Consider the following 16600-nt stretch of genomic DNA (forward strand, 5'->3'; position numbering starts at 1 on the left):
GTAGATGTAGATGCCACTGGTTCTTCATGTTCTGCAGATGTAGATGCCACTGGTTCTTCACGTTCTGCAGATTAGATGCCACTGGTTCTTCGTGTTCTGCAGATGTAGATGCCACTGGTTCTTCATGTTCTGCAGATGTAGATGCCACTGGTTCTTCACGTTCTGCAGATGTAGATGCCACTGGTTCTTCACGTTCTGCAGATGTAGATGCCACTGGTTCTTCATGTTCTGCAGATGTAGATGCCACTGGTTCTTCACGTTCAGCAGATGTAGATGCCACTGGTTCTTCACGTTCTGCAGATGTAGTTACCACTGGTTCTTCACGTTCTGTAGATGTAGATGCCACTGGTTCTTCATGTTCTGTAGATGTAGATGCCACTGGTTCTTCGTGTTCTGCAGATGTAGATGCCACCACCGCCATGTATTTTCGCAGCGGTTGAACTTACGACTCTCGGTCTGAACAGCTGCAACTGGACATACGGACCAGGTTTGTTCGTATCTCTGAAAGTTCGCAAGTGGAATGTTCATAAGTAGAGAAGTCCCCCTGTATATATCAAAAACATTTACTCTCAATATTAGCGTCACTGTGGCCACCGCTGAGCTTATTTTACACGGGGGCTCATCTCGAGGCACAGCCTTTGCTCGCACTGCGCGGGAGGCAGGAAAGAATAAGGGTGCAGGATGTATTAACGCTGGCACTGGTGCGGGCGGAGAGAGCGAGCGAGAGCGATTCCCAGTTGTGCTGAGGAGCCCATCGATCAACGCAACGGCCACGGCCCGGCCTGGGGCCTTCAGCGCCCGCCGTGTTCAATCCGAGCCCAAACAAAAACAAATATTTACTGACAATAACTTACAACGGCTTCCCCAAAGCATCTCGGCGGCAGGTGAGAAGAATGAACGGTTCGGCGAACTCTGACCGTTCTGCCGACTTCGCCGTCGCTTCGTTCCGCTCTTAATTTCACGCAAAAAAGATAGAGCTCGCGGGTTTAGCGGCCGTGACCCTTTTGTGCTTTTTACTACTTTACACGGCTGCTGGGCACAGCAGGCCCAAAGGTCCAACCAACATCAGGGGCGCAGCAACAAAACAGCACCGTTATCAAAGTTTGTCGTGCAGATAAAGAGCGGAGCGCATTCCTTGAATTGAGCGAGGTTATTCATGACATGATCTCGGGGGTGGAAAGACGTGACGATGGGAGGATGGAACTGAAGAGCGGAGCAGTTGCACGGGAAGAGACGTGGGGTGAACTGCGGCGTGGCGAGTGAGTTGGGGGTTGCCGAGTTGGTGAGTGTGATGTTGTGACGTGCAGTGGCAGATGGAGAAGATGGACAGAGGATGAGTAGAGAGATGCAGTTGGAGGGGGAGAAGGAGGGAGGAGGAGGAGGAGGTGGTGGTTCAGGAGATGGAGGATCAGGAGATGGATGGAGGATGGAGGAAGTAGACAGAAGATGAGTAGAGAGATGGAGTTGGAGGAGGAGTGCACAGTGAGAGCAGAAGGAAGCCTTCGTCCAACGGTGGGTAGGCAACGACCGATGCTCAAAACGATGATGACGCTCGTTTGAAGATACGACGGCTCGTTGGAGCGGCGTCAGCTGTCAATGACCGGCGAGCCGATGTGCAGTGACATCGCCACCGTCACCACGGTAACCGCCATTAGCAATCAGTGCCAAGTGGCTCGTGGTCAACTCGAAGGCTGCTGCCGGGGCCCATAATTCTCCACCCCCCCCCCCCCCATCAACCTCCCACCATTGCATAGCCTGCGGAAGGAAGCCTTTGCTTCGAATGAGCATCTCATCTTCTCGAGTCTGGCCTCAAAGTGCGGCCTAACAAGAAGGCCTGCGCCCGGGCCCTCTTCCTCCTCCCACCACGACGGGCGTCCTTCACTTCACCAGCTCGGGAGGGAGCGGCGCAGTGGAATCCGCCGGGAGTGAACAGAGGGAGACCTGGGAGAGTTACGCAAAGGGGGGAGGAGGACGCGGAGGAGGGTAAGGAGCCTTGGGAACGAGAGACGAGAGAGTACGCACGCAAAGAGGCAATGGGATGGGCGCGAGAAGCGTCCGCAGATTTAAACCGGTTCCACCCCCACTCCCTCTTTTCCACCGGTACGTCCGAGCCGAGCCGGCGAGGATCCTTTGCCGAGGCCAGAGCAAAACCGCGCTACTACGCTGGCCCTCGCGACACGCGATTTCTCACCGGGCTCCGGGGGGCAGCACGGCTCTCAGCTACGCTTCTACGGTGGGGAGTCGGCGCGGCTCCGTTGCACGATTGGGAAAAAGAGCTCAAAGCGACCGAAATAGCACGTCGATTGTTGACGGGACTTCTGATTTAAAGCTTTCGTGACTGCAGGGATTCATATTCTTGGTTCTTTCGGTAAAGTCACCACGTAGAAGGGAAACAAGAAAATAATGAAAATATGAAACAATAAAATTGTTTTATTGAGATGTTCAAACACAAAAGAGACACCTTTTGCAAGGTACTTGTGGTGAACATGCAAACAAACATGGCTCTGATAATAATGTTGCATTCATTGTCTTTGAAACTGAGACAGCTGCAGGCTTCTTCATGGCCCAGTCTCACGACCAGTGTCAGACCAGAGGACGCCAAAGGGCGAACACCTCAACACAACTGTTTTGCTGTTTTATTGCCAGGAAGGGTAAAAACATTATTTTGCACACATTGATTTTGGCCCGCAATTTTGGGCCACCCGACGCGATAACCCCCGCCCCCCCCTCCCCCACCCCGTCAACGGGGACAGCCACCCGGTATTCTTTTGTCGAGGACTTTGACGGCGCGCGCGAGAGCGCGAGCGTTTCAGACGAGACAAGAGTTCGACATGGAGCCGGGCGGAGGGGAACGACGCGACTCCGTCGGCTCCAGGGGAAAAAAAAAGTCGCCGGTGGAAGCCCGCCGAGGGTTTTGTAAATAACCGGGACCACGTGACGCAGCGCTCCCTCCGCGAGGGACGCCACGCGCCGTTTCCGTGCCCCGACATTTCTCCTTCAGCCGCCGTCCGCAACGGAGACGCCGGGACAAGTTTTCACCCAGCACAGATCGGACGTTTAAAACGGACAGCATCCCGTCACGACGAGAATCTAGCTCCAAGCGATACCACCGCGACCCTATTTGTCTGTCCCTTCCTATTAATCCATAGCCACGAATGGATTTGCAAAAACTCCGCGTTCATTTTTCACGGCTACAGTGCCAAATTTCTCATTTCCATCGGCCTTGGCTTTTCCTCCCACCTCCCCAACTTAATCGCGCTTAATCCCAATGACGTATCTACTCGGATCTCCCGCACGGCATTGACCCCCCCCCCCCCCCCACCCACCGCCAAAGTAGACATCACGGAGCTACCTCCGAGTGACCGCTGCTCGTCAGCGCAAGGGAGGTTCGCCTCTCGGAGCGCTTCCCAAAAGCCCGCCGCCAAGGGGAACATTGTCCCCACCGCCTTACGGCGGTCAAATCAATATTTCTAATTCTCGGCGCCGGAATTTAGCCAAGCGAAGTGCACGAATAAATTTAACGCGATGGATTTTGTGCAGTCAATTGGTGATGGTGATTGAGGGCGTCAACTGGCTACGCTGAGAACCCGATTTAATCACAGCTCAGTTTGCGTGTGAGCCTACGGGTCTCTATGTGAGTCTCTGGGTCTCTATGCGAGTCTCTGGGTCTCTATGCGAGTCTCTGGGTATCTATGCGAGTCACTGGGTCTCCATGTGATTCGCTAGGTCTCTATGCGAGTCTCTGGGTCTCTATGCGAGTCACTGGGTCTCCATGTGATTCACTAGGTCTCTATGCGAGTTTCTGGGTCTCTATGCGAGTCTCTGGGTCTCTATGCGAGTCTATGGGTCCTTTGTGAATCTATGTATCTCTACGTGAGTCTATAGTCTCTGTGTGAGTCCGTGGGTCTCTATGTGAGTCTGTGTGTGTCTATGTGAGTCTATGGGTATCTATGCGAGTCTATGGGTCTCTATGCGAGTCTATGCATCTCTATGTCAGTCTAAAGTCCGTGTGCGAGTCTATGGTCTCTGTGTGAGTCTATGCGTCTTAACACGAGTCCGTGGGCCTGTATGTAATTGCATGGGTCTCTGTCCGTTTATGTGTGTCTCTCTGTGAGTCTATGGGTCTAGAAGTAAGGCTCTGGTGGGCGGGCAGAGACAATCAACTCATGGCACTTGCGTCTCTGACCCGATTATTCGAGCTTTCTATTAAAAATAAAATACACATTATTGTTTATTTTACCAGGCTAAGGCCCCACTGAGTTGCCATGTAGATATTTTTTCAGGAGCGACCTGGTTATCACAAATGATAGCCCAACGAAGTGCTTGTCATCATCATCATAATGTGGAAATTGATAGCAGCCAAAAACTCTAAACGCGTCTTTCTACAGACTCATAGAAACTTATATTGACCTACAGAGACCCATACTCAAAGAGACCCATAGACCCACAGAGACTCATAGACCCACAGATATCCATAGACCCACACCGACCCACAGAGACCACTACTAAAAAAAAAGTATTTTTTATTTTACCAGGTAAGGCCCCCGCTGAGCTATCTCGCTCTTTTTCAGAAGCGACCTGGTTATCACAAATGATAGCAAAAAAAGCAGCCAAATACTCTATTATCATCATCATCATTATCACGTCGAAACTTAAAGCAGCAGCCAAAAACTCACAACACGTTGTTTCAAAATGTGGAGGGAAAAACAGGAGCACCCGGAGAAAAATCCACGCGACCACACGGAGAGAAAGAGAGAGAGAGACACGCAAACTCCAAATATACAGCAGCAGGCGTCAGGGTCGGGATCGAACCCATGACCTCCTGTATACCAGGCGAGGTAGTTAACATCTCCTAACCACCGTGTGATGAGAGAGAGAGAGACACGCAAACTCCAAATATACAGCAGCAGCAGCAGGCGTCAGGGTCGGGATCGAACTCACGACCTCCTGTATACCAGGCGAGGTAGTTAACATCTCCTAGCCACCCCGGCGCCCCACTTTCACCCGCGAGGTTCGAGTCGCCCAGAAGCCCTCAAGCGACCCCACCGTCCGCACGTGCTCACGGCCGAGGGACGTCAGATGGTCAACTCAATTCCTATCGTCCACGATTCACTTCACGCACAGGAGGAGCCATTTCCCCCGGCAGCACCTGGACACCTCACATAATGGGATCTGCCAACAGCGGATATTCCACCCCCCCCCACCCCAACCACCACCACGACCACCACCACCACGACCACCACCACGACCACCACCACCACGACCACCACCACCACCGCCGCCGCCTCATCTGCCAGCCCACCACCTCCGATATACGCGCGGCAAAAAGAGGAATTTAAATGTGGAATTGGAGGGGGCGACGGCACGCTCTAACGAGTGTCTCCAGAACGCGATGGCGCGCGCAAGACGGCGGAGCGCGCTTGCCCGACCTCGCCCATAAAAGCGCCGCCGCCGACGCCGAACGACGCCGACGCCGAACGACGCCGACGCCGAACGACGCCGGGCGGGGGCAGAGGGGGGGGGGGGGGGGGACACTCTCCAAACGCACAGCCAACCCTTTTTTTACGGGCTCCGATACGAAGAAACCCTTCCCCCCCCCCCCACCCCCACCTCCCCGTTCGTTCTCATGAGGTCCAAAGCGGAGAGACGTCTAGCCGGAGATTCCTGCGAGAGGAATAAAGAAAGAAAAAAAAGGCGCGGCCGTGCGGTGCCACCGCCGTGAGATACCCAAGGACGCCCCGTGTAAAACTTGAACCGTTTTACGGAGTACTCATCGCTCACGCGCGCGCGCGCACGTTCAAAAATATGGTGGCCAATGGCACAGCAGCCACGAGAGGCATAGAGAGCTGACGGGAGACGGAGTGCGCTGATGAAATCGGCGCGCGAGACCGAGCGAGCGGGCGAGCGAGCCAAGGTTGAGCTCGGCTGCACAGGCGAGGCTTTTATCCAGCGGCGAACAAAGAACGGCTGAACACGGCGAGGATATTTGAAGCGATTCCTTCGCTGCCGTTCACAACAAAAATGACGCAGCGGCAGTGGCGTGCGTCACCGCACCAGGAAGAACCGGGGCGGGGGGGGGGGGGGAACTCCCGGTTGGTTCTCCATCAGGCGTAACGTCGCCCATTTCCTCGCGGTACCCCCACTCCGGTGCCACACGGCGACGCACGGCAGCGCAGTACTTACGGAAGCGGGGCTTGGCAGCGGCGGCAGCGGTAGGAGTCTGCGAGGGTGGAGTCTGCGAGGGCGCCGAGCCGACGATGCCGGCGTCCGTCCGTCCGTCCGCCGTGCCGCCACTGTGCCGCTCCCGGGCCGCCGCGTACAATCCCCGGTTTCTTGGCGCCGGAGGCCCGGTCAGGGCCGACGGGAGCGGCATTCCTCCACGACACGGCTCGCCCGCCCGCCCGCCCGCCCGCCCGCCGGCCGGCCCAGCGCACGTCCCCTGCGTGACGGCGGGGACCCAAAAACCGGCGGCACCGGCTGGCGGCGGCGTCAACGCTTCCGCGATTTTGTCAATACTTTTCGAGGCATCGCCCCCTTTTTTTTAATTTTATTTCGCGTCCGCGACTCTACTCGTCAATACTCTCTCCTTGGTTTTTTTGCCGCACTCCCCCCCCCCCCCCCCCCCCCCCCCACCTTTCCACCCACCACCCGTCCGCGCGCAAGACCAGGCTCGCGATTACAATTAATACGGAGATCAGGTACGCCGCGGCAATTAACGGCACGGCTCGGGTAGAGAAACATATATGACGACGTTAATTTTTTTTCCTTTCCTTCGCGAAGATTGAACATGGAGAGGCGGCTGCTCTTCGGATCATGGCGCTGGGCCCCGCGTCCGTCCGCTCGCCCGCCAGCCAGCACGGACGCACGCACACAACTGCGCTCCGGCTTCTGCAAAAATCGACTTGCGGAAGGGAAAAAGTCAATACTACACAAACGAGGTTGCTCTTCCCTCCCACGATGCACTGGGGCCAGCCGAGCCCCCGAGAGACAGCGCTGGAGAAATGTTGCTTAATTCGAAAGCCCTTAATGATTTATCTCGCAGACGGCAAAAAGAAAAAAAAGTTGAGATTTGGGAGGGAGAGGTTCTGCAATGCGCGCTCGTGCCCATGGGCTGCGTGCGGTAGAAACCGGGATGTCGCGGGCAGCCGAGCGGGGAAGGAGGAGAAAGGACTTTTAATAGCAGTGAGAAATATCGTGGTCGGTGATCAAAGCGTAACAGGAGACGAACAGAACAAAACAACAGCAGTAATCACAACAATGATGATGTGATTTTGTTTGCCTGCGTTGGCACACGCGTGCACACGAGCCGCCCCCTCCGTGAATGTTTCCAGCGACGCACGCGCCCGGAGTTGTGGATGGGGCAAGCGTGCCCCCCCCCCCCCCTCTTAATGGCTTTTTGCCCGGCCCATCCAGAGCTGCCAAGCCGGACAAAAAGTGGCATCGGCGGAGATGGGAACCCCCACGCGCCCCCCCACCCCCAGCACTTAAAATAAAACTTCGTAAACGTAAACACACCGTGTGCGGCGGTGGCCCTGATCATCAACATTTTGAGGAGTGGGGGGGGGGGGGGGGGAAGCCTACCACCGAGTTTAAATTACAAACAACGGTAAAAATGCGGTGGAGCTTTTAAAAAAGAAAGGCAATATTGGGCCACGCGCAAAATAGCACGTATACATATATAAAAATACAAAGGCCACGTTTGAAAATCGTAAAGAGGGCCGCTGTGGCAGGAACGACCCCAGGTGGACGGACGAGCTCAGACGGAACGGGGTTAACCGTGTGACGGACGGGAACCGATTGATTCTCTCCAAACCACCGCAGCGCGGAGGGGGGGGGGGGGCGGAGGAGTGGGAGAGCAGAGGGGGAGCGCCCCCCAGGGACGCCCCCCCCAGGGACACCCGGCAAATGGCCACGAGGGTCGCGGGAGGCATCGGGCGGGCGCGGCTACGGGAGAATTCGCTCGGCGATGCCGAGTTCGTGCCGCGGGGGGGGGAGGGGGGTGGGGAAGGCTCGCCGATGGCGCCGGCGGCAAGGGATGCGGGGGCGGAGAGGGTTAAGGGCTCGGGTTGGTGGGTGGGCGGGTGGGCGAAGGGGGGTCGGGTGGAAGGGGTCGAGCGATCGATGCCATCATGGGGGATAATCGGGCTGCGTGCGTGCGACAGCGCTCAATACCGGGTCTTGGCCGCGCCCGCGATTAATGCACGAAGGATAGACTTTTTCGCGCCGGGAGCGTCTCTTTAGCCAGCTACCAGCGACCCATCCGTCTCTCTCAACGCCACGCCGCAGCCAGAATGCGCGAGCGCCGCGCGAGCCCAAAAAGAAACGCGCGGCGTGGCGGGGGGGGGGGGGGATCCGGAAAAATGCGACGGGGGCGTTGGGGGGCTGTGAAAGTGGTGGCGCGTCTTCTTTCCTTGCTGTTCAACTACCGTGGCGGGTCTCGTAGCGGCGACGGGCCCACTGTGCTGTCGGACCGTCTTTTGTTACCCCCCCCCAACCCCCCCCAAGCTCGTCAAATGTGCGGCCAGTAGCGAATCGTTCCAGAGACGTCCCGGCGTGGCTGTGGGCCCAACGTCCGCGGCCCGCGACGCGGTGCGACGAGCGGCGTGGTGCCCGTGCCGGGAGGGAGACCGTGCTCCCAAGACGTGGGGCTGCTTTGACGGGGCGGATAGGTTGTGCGACAGCAGCAGCAGCAGCAGCGGCAGCAGCAGCAGTAGTAGTAGCAGTAGTAGTAGCAGCAGTAGTAACAGCAGTAGTAGCAGTAGTAGCAGCAGTAGTAGTAGTAGCAGCAGCAGTAGCAGCAGTAGTAGTAGTAGCAGCAGTAGTAGTAGTAGCAGCAGTAGTAGCAGCAGTAGTAGTAGCAGCAGTAGCAATAGTAGCAGTAGTAGCAGCAGTAGTAGTAGTAGCAGCAGTAGTAGCAGGAGTAGTAGTTGCAGCAGTAGCAGTAGTAGCAGTAGCAGTAGTAGCAGCAGCAGCAGTAGTAGTAGAAGCAGTAGTAGCAGCAGCAGTAGCAGTAGTAGCAGCAGTAACAGTAGTAGCAGCAGTAGCAGTAGTAGCAGCAGTAGCAGTAGTAGCAGCAGTAGTAGCAGCAGCAGCAGCAGCAGCGGCGGCAACGAGGACGGCCGTTCGCCGCGAAGTGGCGGCGACGTCGCCACGATTCTCTTGCGCCAGGCTAGGCGCACCTTGCTTGAGGCTATCACTTGAAGTGTCGAAGGCTCGCTCGCTGGCAGGAGGCCATGGACTGAGCACGGGCGCCACGGGTTGACCGCCTGAGATGGCTGGCAGATGCACCGCCCACCTGTGCCCGACAGCGCCAACTCGCCGCCGTTTATCCGCCCCGGTGCTCCGCCCGTTGTTGTGAGCGTGGCTCCTCCGCCCTCCGACTAGCGTCCTTCGCGAGCCTCCACCACGGAATTGTGGCGGTCGGAGGAGACCCGGTGACGGAAATTGCCGGCCGCAGGAGAGCAAACTCGAGCAGGAGAACACGGAGAAGACACCCCACGGAGATGGCTCAATTAGTTCGGTTCGTGCACAGAGACGAGATGGATTTAGCGGCCGCGCCAGCCCGCAATGAGATTGGACGTCGGGAGGCCTCCATCCAGCAGTGGATAGACAACGGCGGATGATGATGATGATGATGAGGGGAGGGGGGGAGATAAAGAATATCAAGGAAATGTAATGTTCGGAGTTAAAATGCCTCCCAAGTGTTTAATTCCGTGGGTCCGTGCGCAGGGGAGGGATGGGGACTGAATCGGTAATAATTTCACATTTCAATCACCGTGTGTGTGGTGGGGACGCACAGAGGGGGAGCAGTGGGCCGACAGTTAGCGCACTGGGCTGTGAACCCAATCACTCGGGTTCAACCTGTGCCAAAGACGTCAACCCCCCACCCACTCACACCCACCCACCCACACCCACCCACCCACCCCCACCCACACCCACTCACACCCACCCACACTCACCCACACCCACTCACACCCACCCACACCCACCTACCCCCACCCACACCCACCCACTCACACCCACCCACCCACACTCACCCACACCCACTTACACTCACCCACCCACACCCACCCACCCCACTCACAGCCACCCACCCACACCCACCCACCCACTCAAAGCCACCCACACTCACCCACACCCACTCACACTCACCCACCCACACCCACCCACCCCCACTCACAGCCACCCACCCACACCCACCCACCCACTCACAGCCACCCACACCCACCCACCCCCACCCACCCACACCCACTCACACCCACCCACACCCACACCCACCCACCCACACCCACCCACACCCACCCACTCACACCCACCCACCCACACCCACCCACCCACTCATACCCACCACACTCACCCACACCCACTCACACTCACCCACCCACATCCACCCACCCCCACTCACACCCACCCACCCACACCCACCCACCCACTCACACCCACCCACACTCACCCACACCCACTCACACTCACCCACCCACACCCACCCACCCCCACTCACACCCACCCACCCACAACCACCCACCCACTCACACCCACCCACCCACACCCACCCACCCACACCCACCCACTCACACCCACTCACACCCACCAACATCCAACCAGCTCTTCACCAACCCGCGCTGACCAGCGTGGTGAGGCATGGTCAAACAACCCACCCAGGACCAAGGCGCAGGCTGAGAAGCGGCCTTCACCCACCGGCGGATGACAAACGGGATAAGAAATAATATTACACGGATAGAATAAGTCCCGGCCTCATTTTGTATTCTCGATAAAAAAAAAGGAGCAAAAGTGCGAGCAAAAAATTCAAGCCATCCAGCGCTTAACAACAACAAAAAAGAAAAACCAGCGGACACGTGTTCCCGCGTTTGTTCCAACCATCGCAAGAGCGTGCGGCCCCGTTGCGTTTGTCTCGGCGACGCATCGAAAGCGGGGCGAGAGAGCGGCGCGGGAGTAGCGAGGGACGATTTAAAACGCGGTCACAGCGGCGCACGGCGGAACCGCCAACGACTCCGACGAACTCCGCGGACGAAGGCGACGCCGCCGCCGCCGCCGCCGCCGCCGCAGTCGTAACCCCCGAGCGGGCCGTTTGGCGCGGCCCGAATAACCGCGCCTCGGCCGCCTCTGCCGCCCCAGCGGCGATGCCCTCTCCGCGCCGAGCGGGCCGTTTTGAGGCTCGTTCTGCCGACCGAGAGAAGGCCCGGACCGACTCGCACGATCGCCACGGACGTTTGCTTTGGCCGCGAGCTGGGAATCGAGTCCAACTCGGGCCGCCGGGTTCGTGGGGCGGGCGGGCGGGCGGGCGGGCTGACCGCTGCGCCGCCGCTCCCCGCCCTGGTGACGACGCACGCGCAACGACAAAAACTACGCGGGCACGTGGCGCGCGAGCCAGCGAGCACGCTGCGGATACGGCGCTTGTGCTCCCCTGGGGTCGTTTTGCAGGGAATAGCGGAGGGCTGAGGGAGGGCTGAGGGAGGGGTGGGGTGGGGTGGGGTGTGGGGGGAAGTTCCCGGTATTCCCGGTCGAGGAGGGGAAGCTTCCAATTTGGGGGAAGCGGTAATGAGATTGTGGCATCCAACCACTCCTTCTAATTAAATGCCCCCCTTCTATTTGTGCAAGCCGCGCGTGACACCGCCGCTTCGTTCGCTCGCTCGCCGCGCAAGGCAAAAATAAAAAATAAAACCCTCGGCGGGCGAACGGGCTGCGTCCGGACTAAGCGGCGGACGCCGATCGTCGTCAACGCCACGCCGCTGGGTTTGGTAATCGCCATTATTTCACGTTGCTGTTGGCGTCGTTTTTATTTTCACGCGGTGCGCGATACGTTTTTTGTTTTGGGGGGGGGGAGGGGGGGGGGACGGCGTGGAGTGGGGGGAGGGGGGGGGTTCATCGTCGCCGCTCGTTCTTCGGGGCTCCCTACCGTGCGGCATCTCCACCGCACGCGATAAATAAATAAATAAAGAGCGATACGGGAGGGCCGGCGCGGGCACGAAGCAGCGCTTCTTCATTGGCCGCTAGAATTGCCCCTTTGTCACATTGGGAGATTTCTTTCTTTTCGCCCCGGCGCAATTGGGCACCCGCTCGCCCGCTCACCTGGGCACCCGCTCGCCTGCTCGCCCGCTCACCTGGGCACCCGCTCACCCGCTCGCTCACCTGGGCACCCGCTCGCCCGCTCGCCCGCCTGGGCACCCGCTCGCTCGCCCGCCCGCTCGCCCGCCCGCCTGGGCACCCGCTCACCCGCTCGCCCGCCTGGGCACCCGCTCACCCGCTCGCTCACCTGGGCACCCGCTCGCCCGCTCGCCCGCCTGGGCACCCGCTCGCTCGCCCGCTCGCCCGCTCGCCCGCCTGGGCACCCGCTCGCCCGCTCACCTGGGCACCCGCTCGCCCGCTCACCTGGGCACCCGCTCGCCCGCTCACCTGGGCACCCGCTCGCCCGCTCGCCCACCTGGGCACCCGCTCACCCGCTCGCCCGCTCACCTGGGCACCCGCTCGCCCGCTCACCCGCTCACCCGCTCGCCCGCCTGGGCACCCGCTCGCCTCTCGTGCCATCGAACGCAACGAAGGCCTCGGGGCGAGAGCGCGGCGCGCGAGACGTCGCAGGCGCGGCGGGTTACACGCCACGGACGCGCACGGGCACCTTGATGATAAACCCTCGGGAGAGGAACAAACACAATACAACCGTGGGGACCCCCCACCCCCACCCCTTTACCCAACACCCACCGCCTCCTCTAACGAACCGCTCCGGTTTTATTTCTTTGGTACAAGGAAAATAAAAAAAAACGGCCATTAAACATTTCTGTCAAGATCTCTGTGCGTGTGGGTGGGTGGGTGGTGGTATGGGACCGTTTGCCATGTCGATCAGCGCAGGGGGGGGGGGGGGGCGGCTTTTAACGAGCCTCAGCTCGAGAGATGCCGGGGAAGAAAATGGCACCGAGATTGGCCATCAAGCACGGCGGTGGTTAGAGCGCGGGTGCCAGTGCCGGTGCCGGGGTAATTGCCGACGTTTTACGCCGGCGGTGGTTTATTTTTTTCCCTCCTCCTCCGCGCGGAGCGGCGTCCCGCGTGGAGCGCACCTCCCGGCGCCGCGACGACGATGATCATGACGGTGATGACGACGACGGTGATCACACGATCGCGATGACGATGATCATGACGGTGATCGCGATGACGACGACGGTGATCACACGATCGCGATGACGATGATCATGACGGTGATCGCGATGACGACGACGATGATCACACGATCGCGATGACGATGATCATGATGGTGATCGCGATGACGACGACGATGATCACACGATCGCGATGACGATGGGCCCGCTTTGTTTTTTCCCTGCCCTGTAACCCGACGTCGTCGTCGGAAAAGGGGGGGGGGGGCTCTACCCCCCGCGCCTGCCCCCCAATGTTTAAAATTCGCGATGCGCGAGGATTGGGTTAGGAAGGCGATCGGTGAAGGGGCGATGAAGGACGATGATGATGACGACGACGATGGCTGACAGCCCAGGCGACCGGTGATGGGAGTGGCACGGCGGGGGAGATGGAGCGCCCGATGAGATCATCGCGAGCGCGCGCGGGGAGAGCCGGATGGATGACTGCTTCGTGTGGCCGTGATGGCTGGGGGAGCGGCAGTCATCCAGCGGTGGGTAGGTCATGGCTGAAGAAGATGACGCCTGCCTCGACCGCTCACGCGTCCGTGCGCGCGATTCAACCTTGCGCTTGTGATAGCGGTGGGGGGGGGGGGGGGGAGGGGGGACTGAGGGGGGGGGGGGCAGACAGGAGATGCTGAAAGCGCCGCCTTGCACAATAGCGGCGCCCGCTGCTAACGCGGCCCGTAATGACGCTCTCGCCCATAGACTCACACAAACGCACACGTACACGCACACGTACACGGGTACACACGCACACATACACGTACACGCACACGTACACGCGTACGTACACGCACACGCACACGTACACGCACACATACACGTACACGCGCACGTACACGCGCATGTACACACATACGTGTACACGCACACGTGCACACGCCGCGGCCGAACACGACGTTTCTCCCTTCCCAAAATAAACAACAAGAAACAAGAATTTAAGTGCGGGCTGGTGAGGACGGAGAAATACAGAGCACAGCCAAGGGGAGGGCGGGAGAGAGCGCAGGAGGGAGCGAGCGAGCGAGGGTGGGGAAGGAGGGGAGGGAGCGAGCTCGGGAGGGAGGCAGGGAGGGAGATGAGCCCGATTCTTCGCCGCTGAATTAAGGCACCGCCTATGACAGGCAATGAGTTTGATGGCTGCAATTTCTGCTGCTGAAATCTCGCCGTGACCTTTCCGTACCAATCCCCAGGCAGGCTTCAGATTTAATGGCTGTCTGGGGGTAATTTCTGAGCAGCTCGGCTGAACAGAGAAAGAGAAAAAAAAAAGATATAAAAAAAACAGCCCGGCACAGACGAGCGTGACGTAATGCGCGAGCGAGAGAGCGGTGGCGAGGTGGGGGTGGGTGGGTGGGTGGGGGGGGCGCGCGAGAGAGCGAGCCGCTGGATGCATGCGCGGAGCGAACGAGGAAAAAGGGGGAGCGATAAACCGAGAGGGGTACGGGGGGGGCGGCGAACGAAAAGAATGAGAGAGGGAGCCGTGCACGCCGACCTGAGTGATATGACGGAAGGTGGCTGCAAAACCGCAAATAATAATGAGAAGACGCGGGCGGAGAGGAGAGAGGCGGCAATGAAAAGGCAAGCGGGTTGGGCCTCCGAGACAAAAGAGAGAGAGAGAGAGAGATGGAGAGAGCACGGCAGAGACAGACGGAGACAGGTTGTCAGACAGACAGAGAAGGACGGAGCGATGCGGACGGCCAGAATGACGCAGGGCGACAGACGGAGCAAGTGACGGAGACGCGGACGGCGCTCAGAGAGACGGGGAGAAGTTTGGCATGCTCAGGGAGACGAACCACACGCGGGGAGAGGGAAAGCGGACGAAACTGACAGGCGGACGGGTTGGACGGACAGGCGGACATCAACGCAGCGACGGGCAGCTTTCGAACGAGCGAAAGAAAAAAAAACAACAACGGTCAGGGCGCGTGACGGAGACACACGGAGAAAGAGAGAGGGGTGGGGGTAGAGAGAGGGGCGGCAAGAGCGAGTGAGCGACAAGAGTGGGGTGCGCGTGCGTGCGTGCGAGAGCGAGAGAGCGAGCGAGCGAGAGCGACACTTGTACCGCAATGCAGCAGCGGAGCGCAGAATTACAGCTCTGGCACAATTGAGGTTTTTTTTTGTTCGCACGCTACCGCTACCACCACCACCGCTACCGCCGCCGCCGCCGCCGCTGCTACCGCCGCTGCCGCGCGTCTCTCGCCCCGCGCGCAGATTTAACCCCCCGGGGCATTAGCATCGCCTCTGCAGGAATCTGCATACGGAGGAAGAGACTTGGGTGGCGGTGGTGGTGGTGGTGGGGGGTAACGGTGCCAGACGCCGTAAATTTCCGAGCCGCGGTTACACGCGTAATTACTTTATGTAATACAGCGGCGCAGCCGCAGCAGTACGCACTTTTTGACGCTGGCCTTTTGCATGGGATCTTGGAGGGGAGGGGTGGGTGGCGAATATCATTTTTCACGGGCCAATGCAATTACAAAATATTAATAATGAAAATGTATAACGCGAATGCGCTGCACGTACCGTTAATAAATCCCACCCCCCCCCCCCAGAAAAAAATTAAACGTAGAAAAATAAAGTATAAATATATTGATATACGTACGTACGCCTGTGCGCAAGGTGTGTTCAGTACCACCCTTTTTAACGTAAATTGCACTCCGTGTTTTTTTGCTATATGTCTGTGTCTACAATATATTACATATGTGAATACTACTACATTACAACTACATTAAAAACATGTAAATAGCATGAACATACAACGCATATTTACATTGCACACAACCCCCGATCAATCCACCGTTGGTTTGAATGCCTGCCCCTCCGTGTTGGCTGCGGGGTGTTTGACCATACTTCACCGCGCCGGCCAAGCACGGATTGGCAAAGTGGGGAGCCGGGACCGGCCCGGATGTCGCTCGCCGCTGACGCAGGCCGAGGTCGGGAGTCGAACTTGGCCCCGTCACGTTCGTCGTGCGGTGTGCGACGCCGCCGCCGCCGCCGCCGCTCCGCCACCGAGCGCTGCGTATCAGCGAGGGAGAAGGCTCAGGCCCCGCTGGCGGAAGGGCCCTCCACCGGGAGGAGCTCTGAGAGGGAACCCTTTGGCCTTCTCCTTCCACGCTGAAGAGTCGGGAGCCCCCCACGCCGCGCCCCGCCGCTCGACCTGACGAAATGCCAACACGGCGCCTTGTCCTCCTTCGTCTCCCCGGTGCCGAATATTTTTATTTTTTTGAGACACCGCTACCAGGCACTCATTCCTACGGCCGAGTCGACGACCTCGGCGGCGGGGACCCAGAACCGGTGCGGAGGTCCGTCACCGGCGATGGCCCCGAGCGGGAATCGAACCCGGGGTGTTCGCCGACACCACGCACGCGGGCTGCCCGGCACGCACGCGCGTCCACGCTGCACAGCTCAGCGACGGCGCTCGCTCCGGACACGTTTACGGAGCGGCGATTGTCAGGCGGTTGCTG

General features: G+C 59.0%; 1 protein-coding gene across 17 annotated transcripts in view; it reads right to left on the reverse strand.

The window, feature by feature from the left end:
* The window catches only part of LOC116955972 (uncharacterized), a 214648-nt gene that overhangs the window by 113404 nt on the left and 84644 nt on the right, over positions 1 to 16600 (reverse strand). For 9 of the 17 annotated variants that reach the window (XR_012930124.1, XR_004404911.2, XR_004404912.2 and 6 more), the window contains exon 1: positions 6184 to 6628. The exons of the other annotated variants lie outside the window; for them this stretch is intronic. Coding sequence is in view for 5 of the 9 variants with exons in the window: in XM_032977352.2 (XP_032833243.2) it covers positions 6184 to 6373 (190 nt within the window). In the remaining 4 variants the exon portion in view is untranslated. Of the gene's footprint in view, positions 1 to 6183; positions 6629 to 16600 lie in introns of those variants that run through there. 17 annotated transcript variants of the gene reach the window in all.

Source organism: Petromyzon marinus, chromosome 63 (genome assembly GCF_048934315.1).
Source record: "Petromyzon marinus isolate PM22_M1 ecotype Great Lakes invasive population chromosome 63, UKy_Petmar_22M1.pri1.0, whole genome shotgun sequence".
Classification (NCBI taxonomy): Eukaryota; Metazoa; Chordata; class Hyperoartia; order Petromyzontiformes; family Petromyzontidae; genus Petromyzon; species Petromyzon marinus.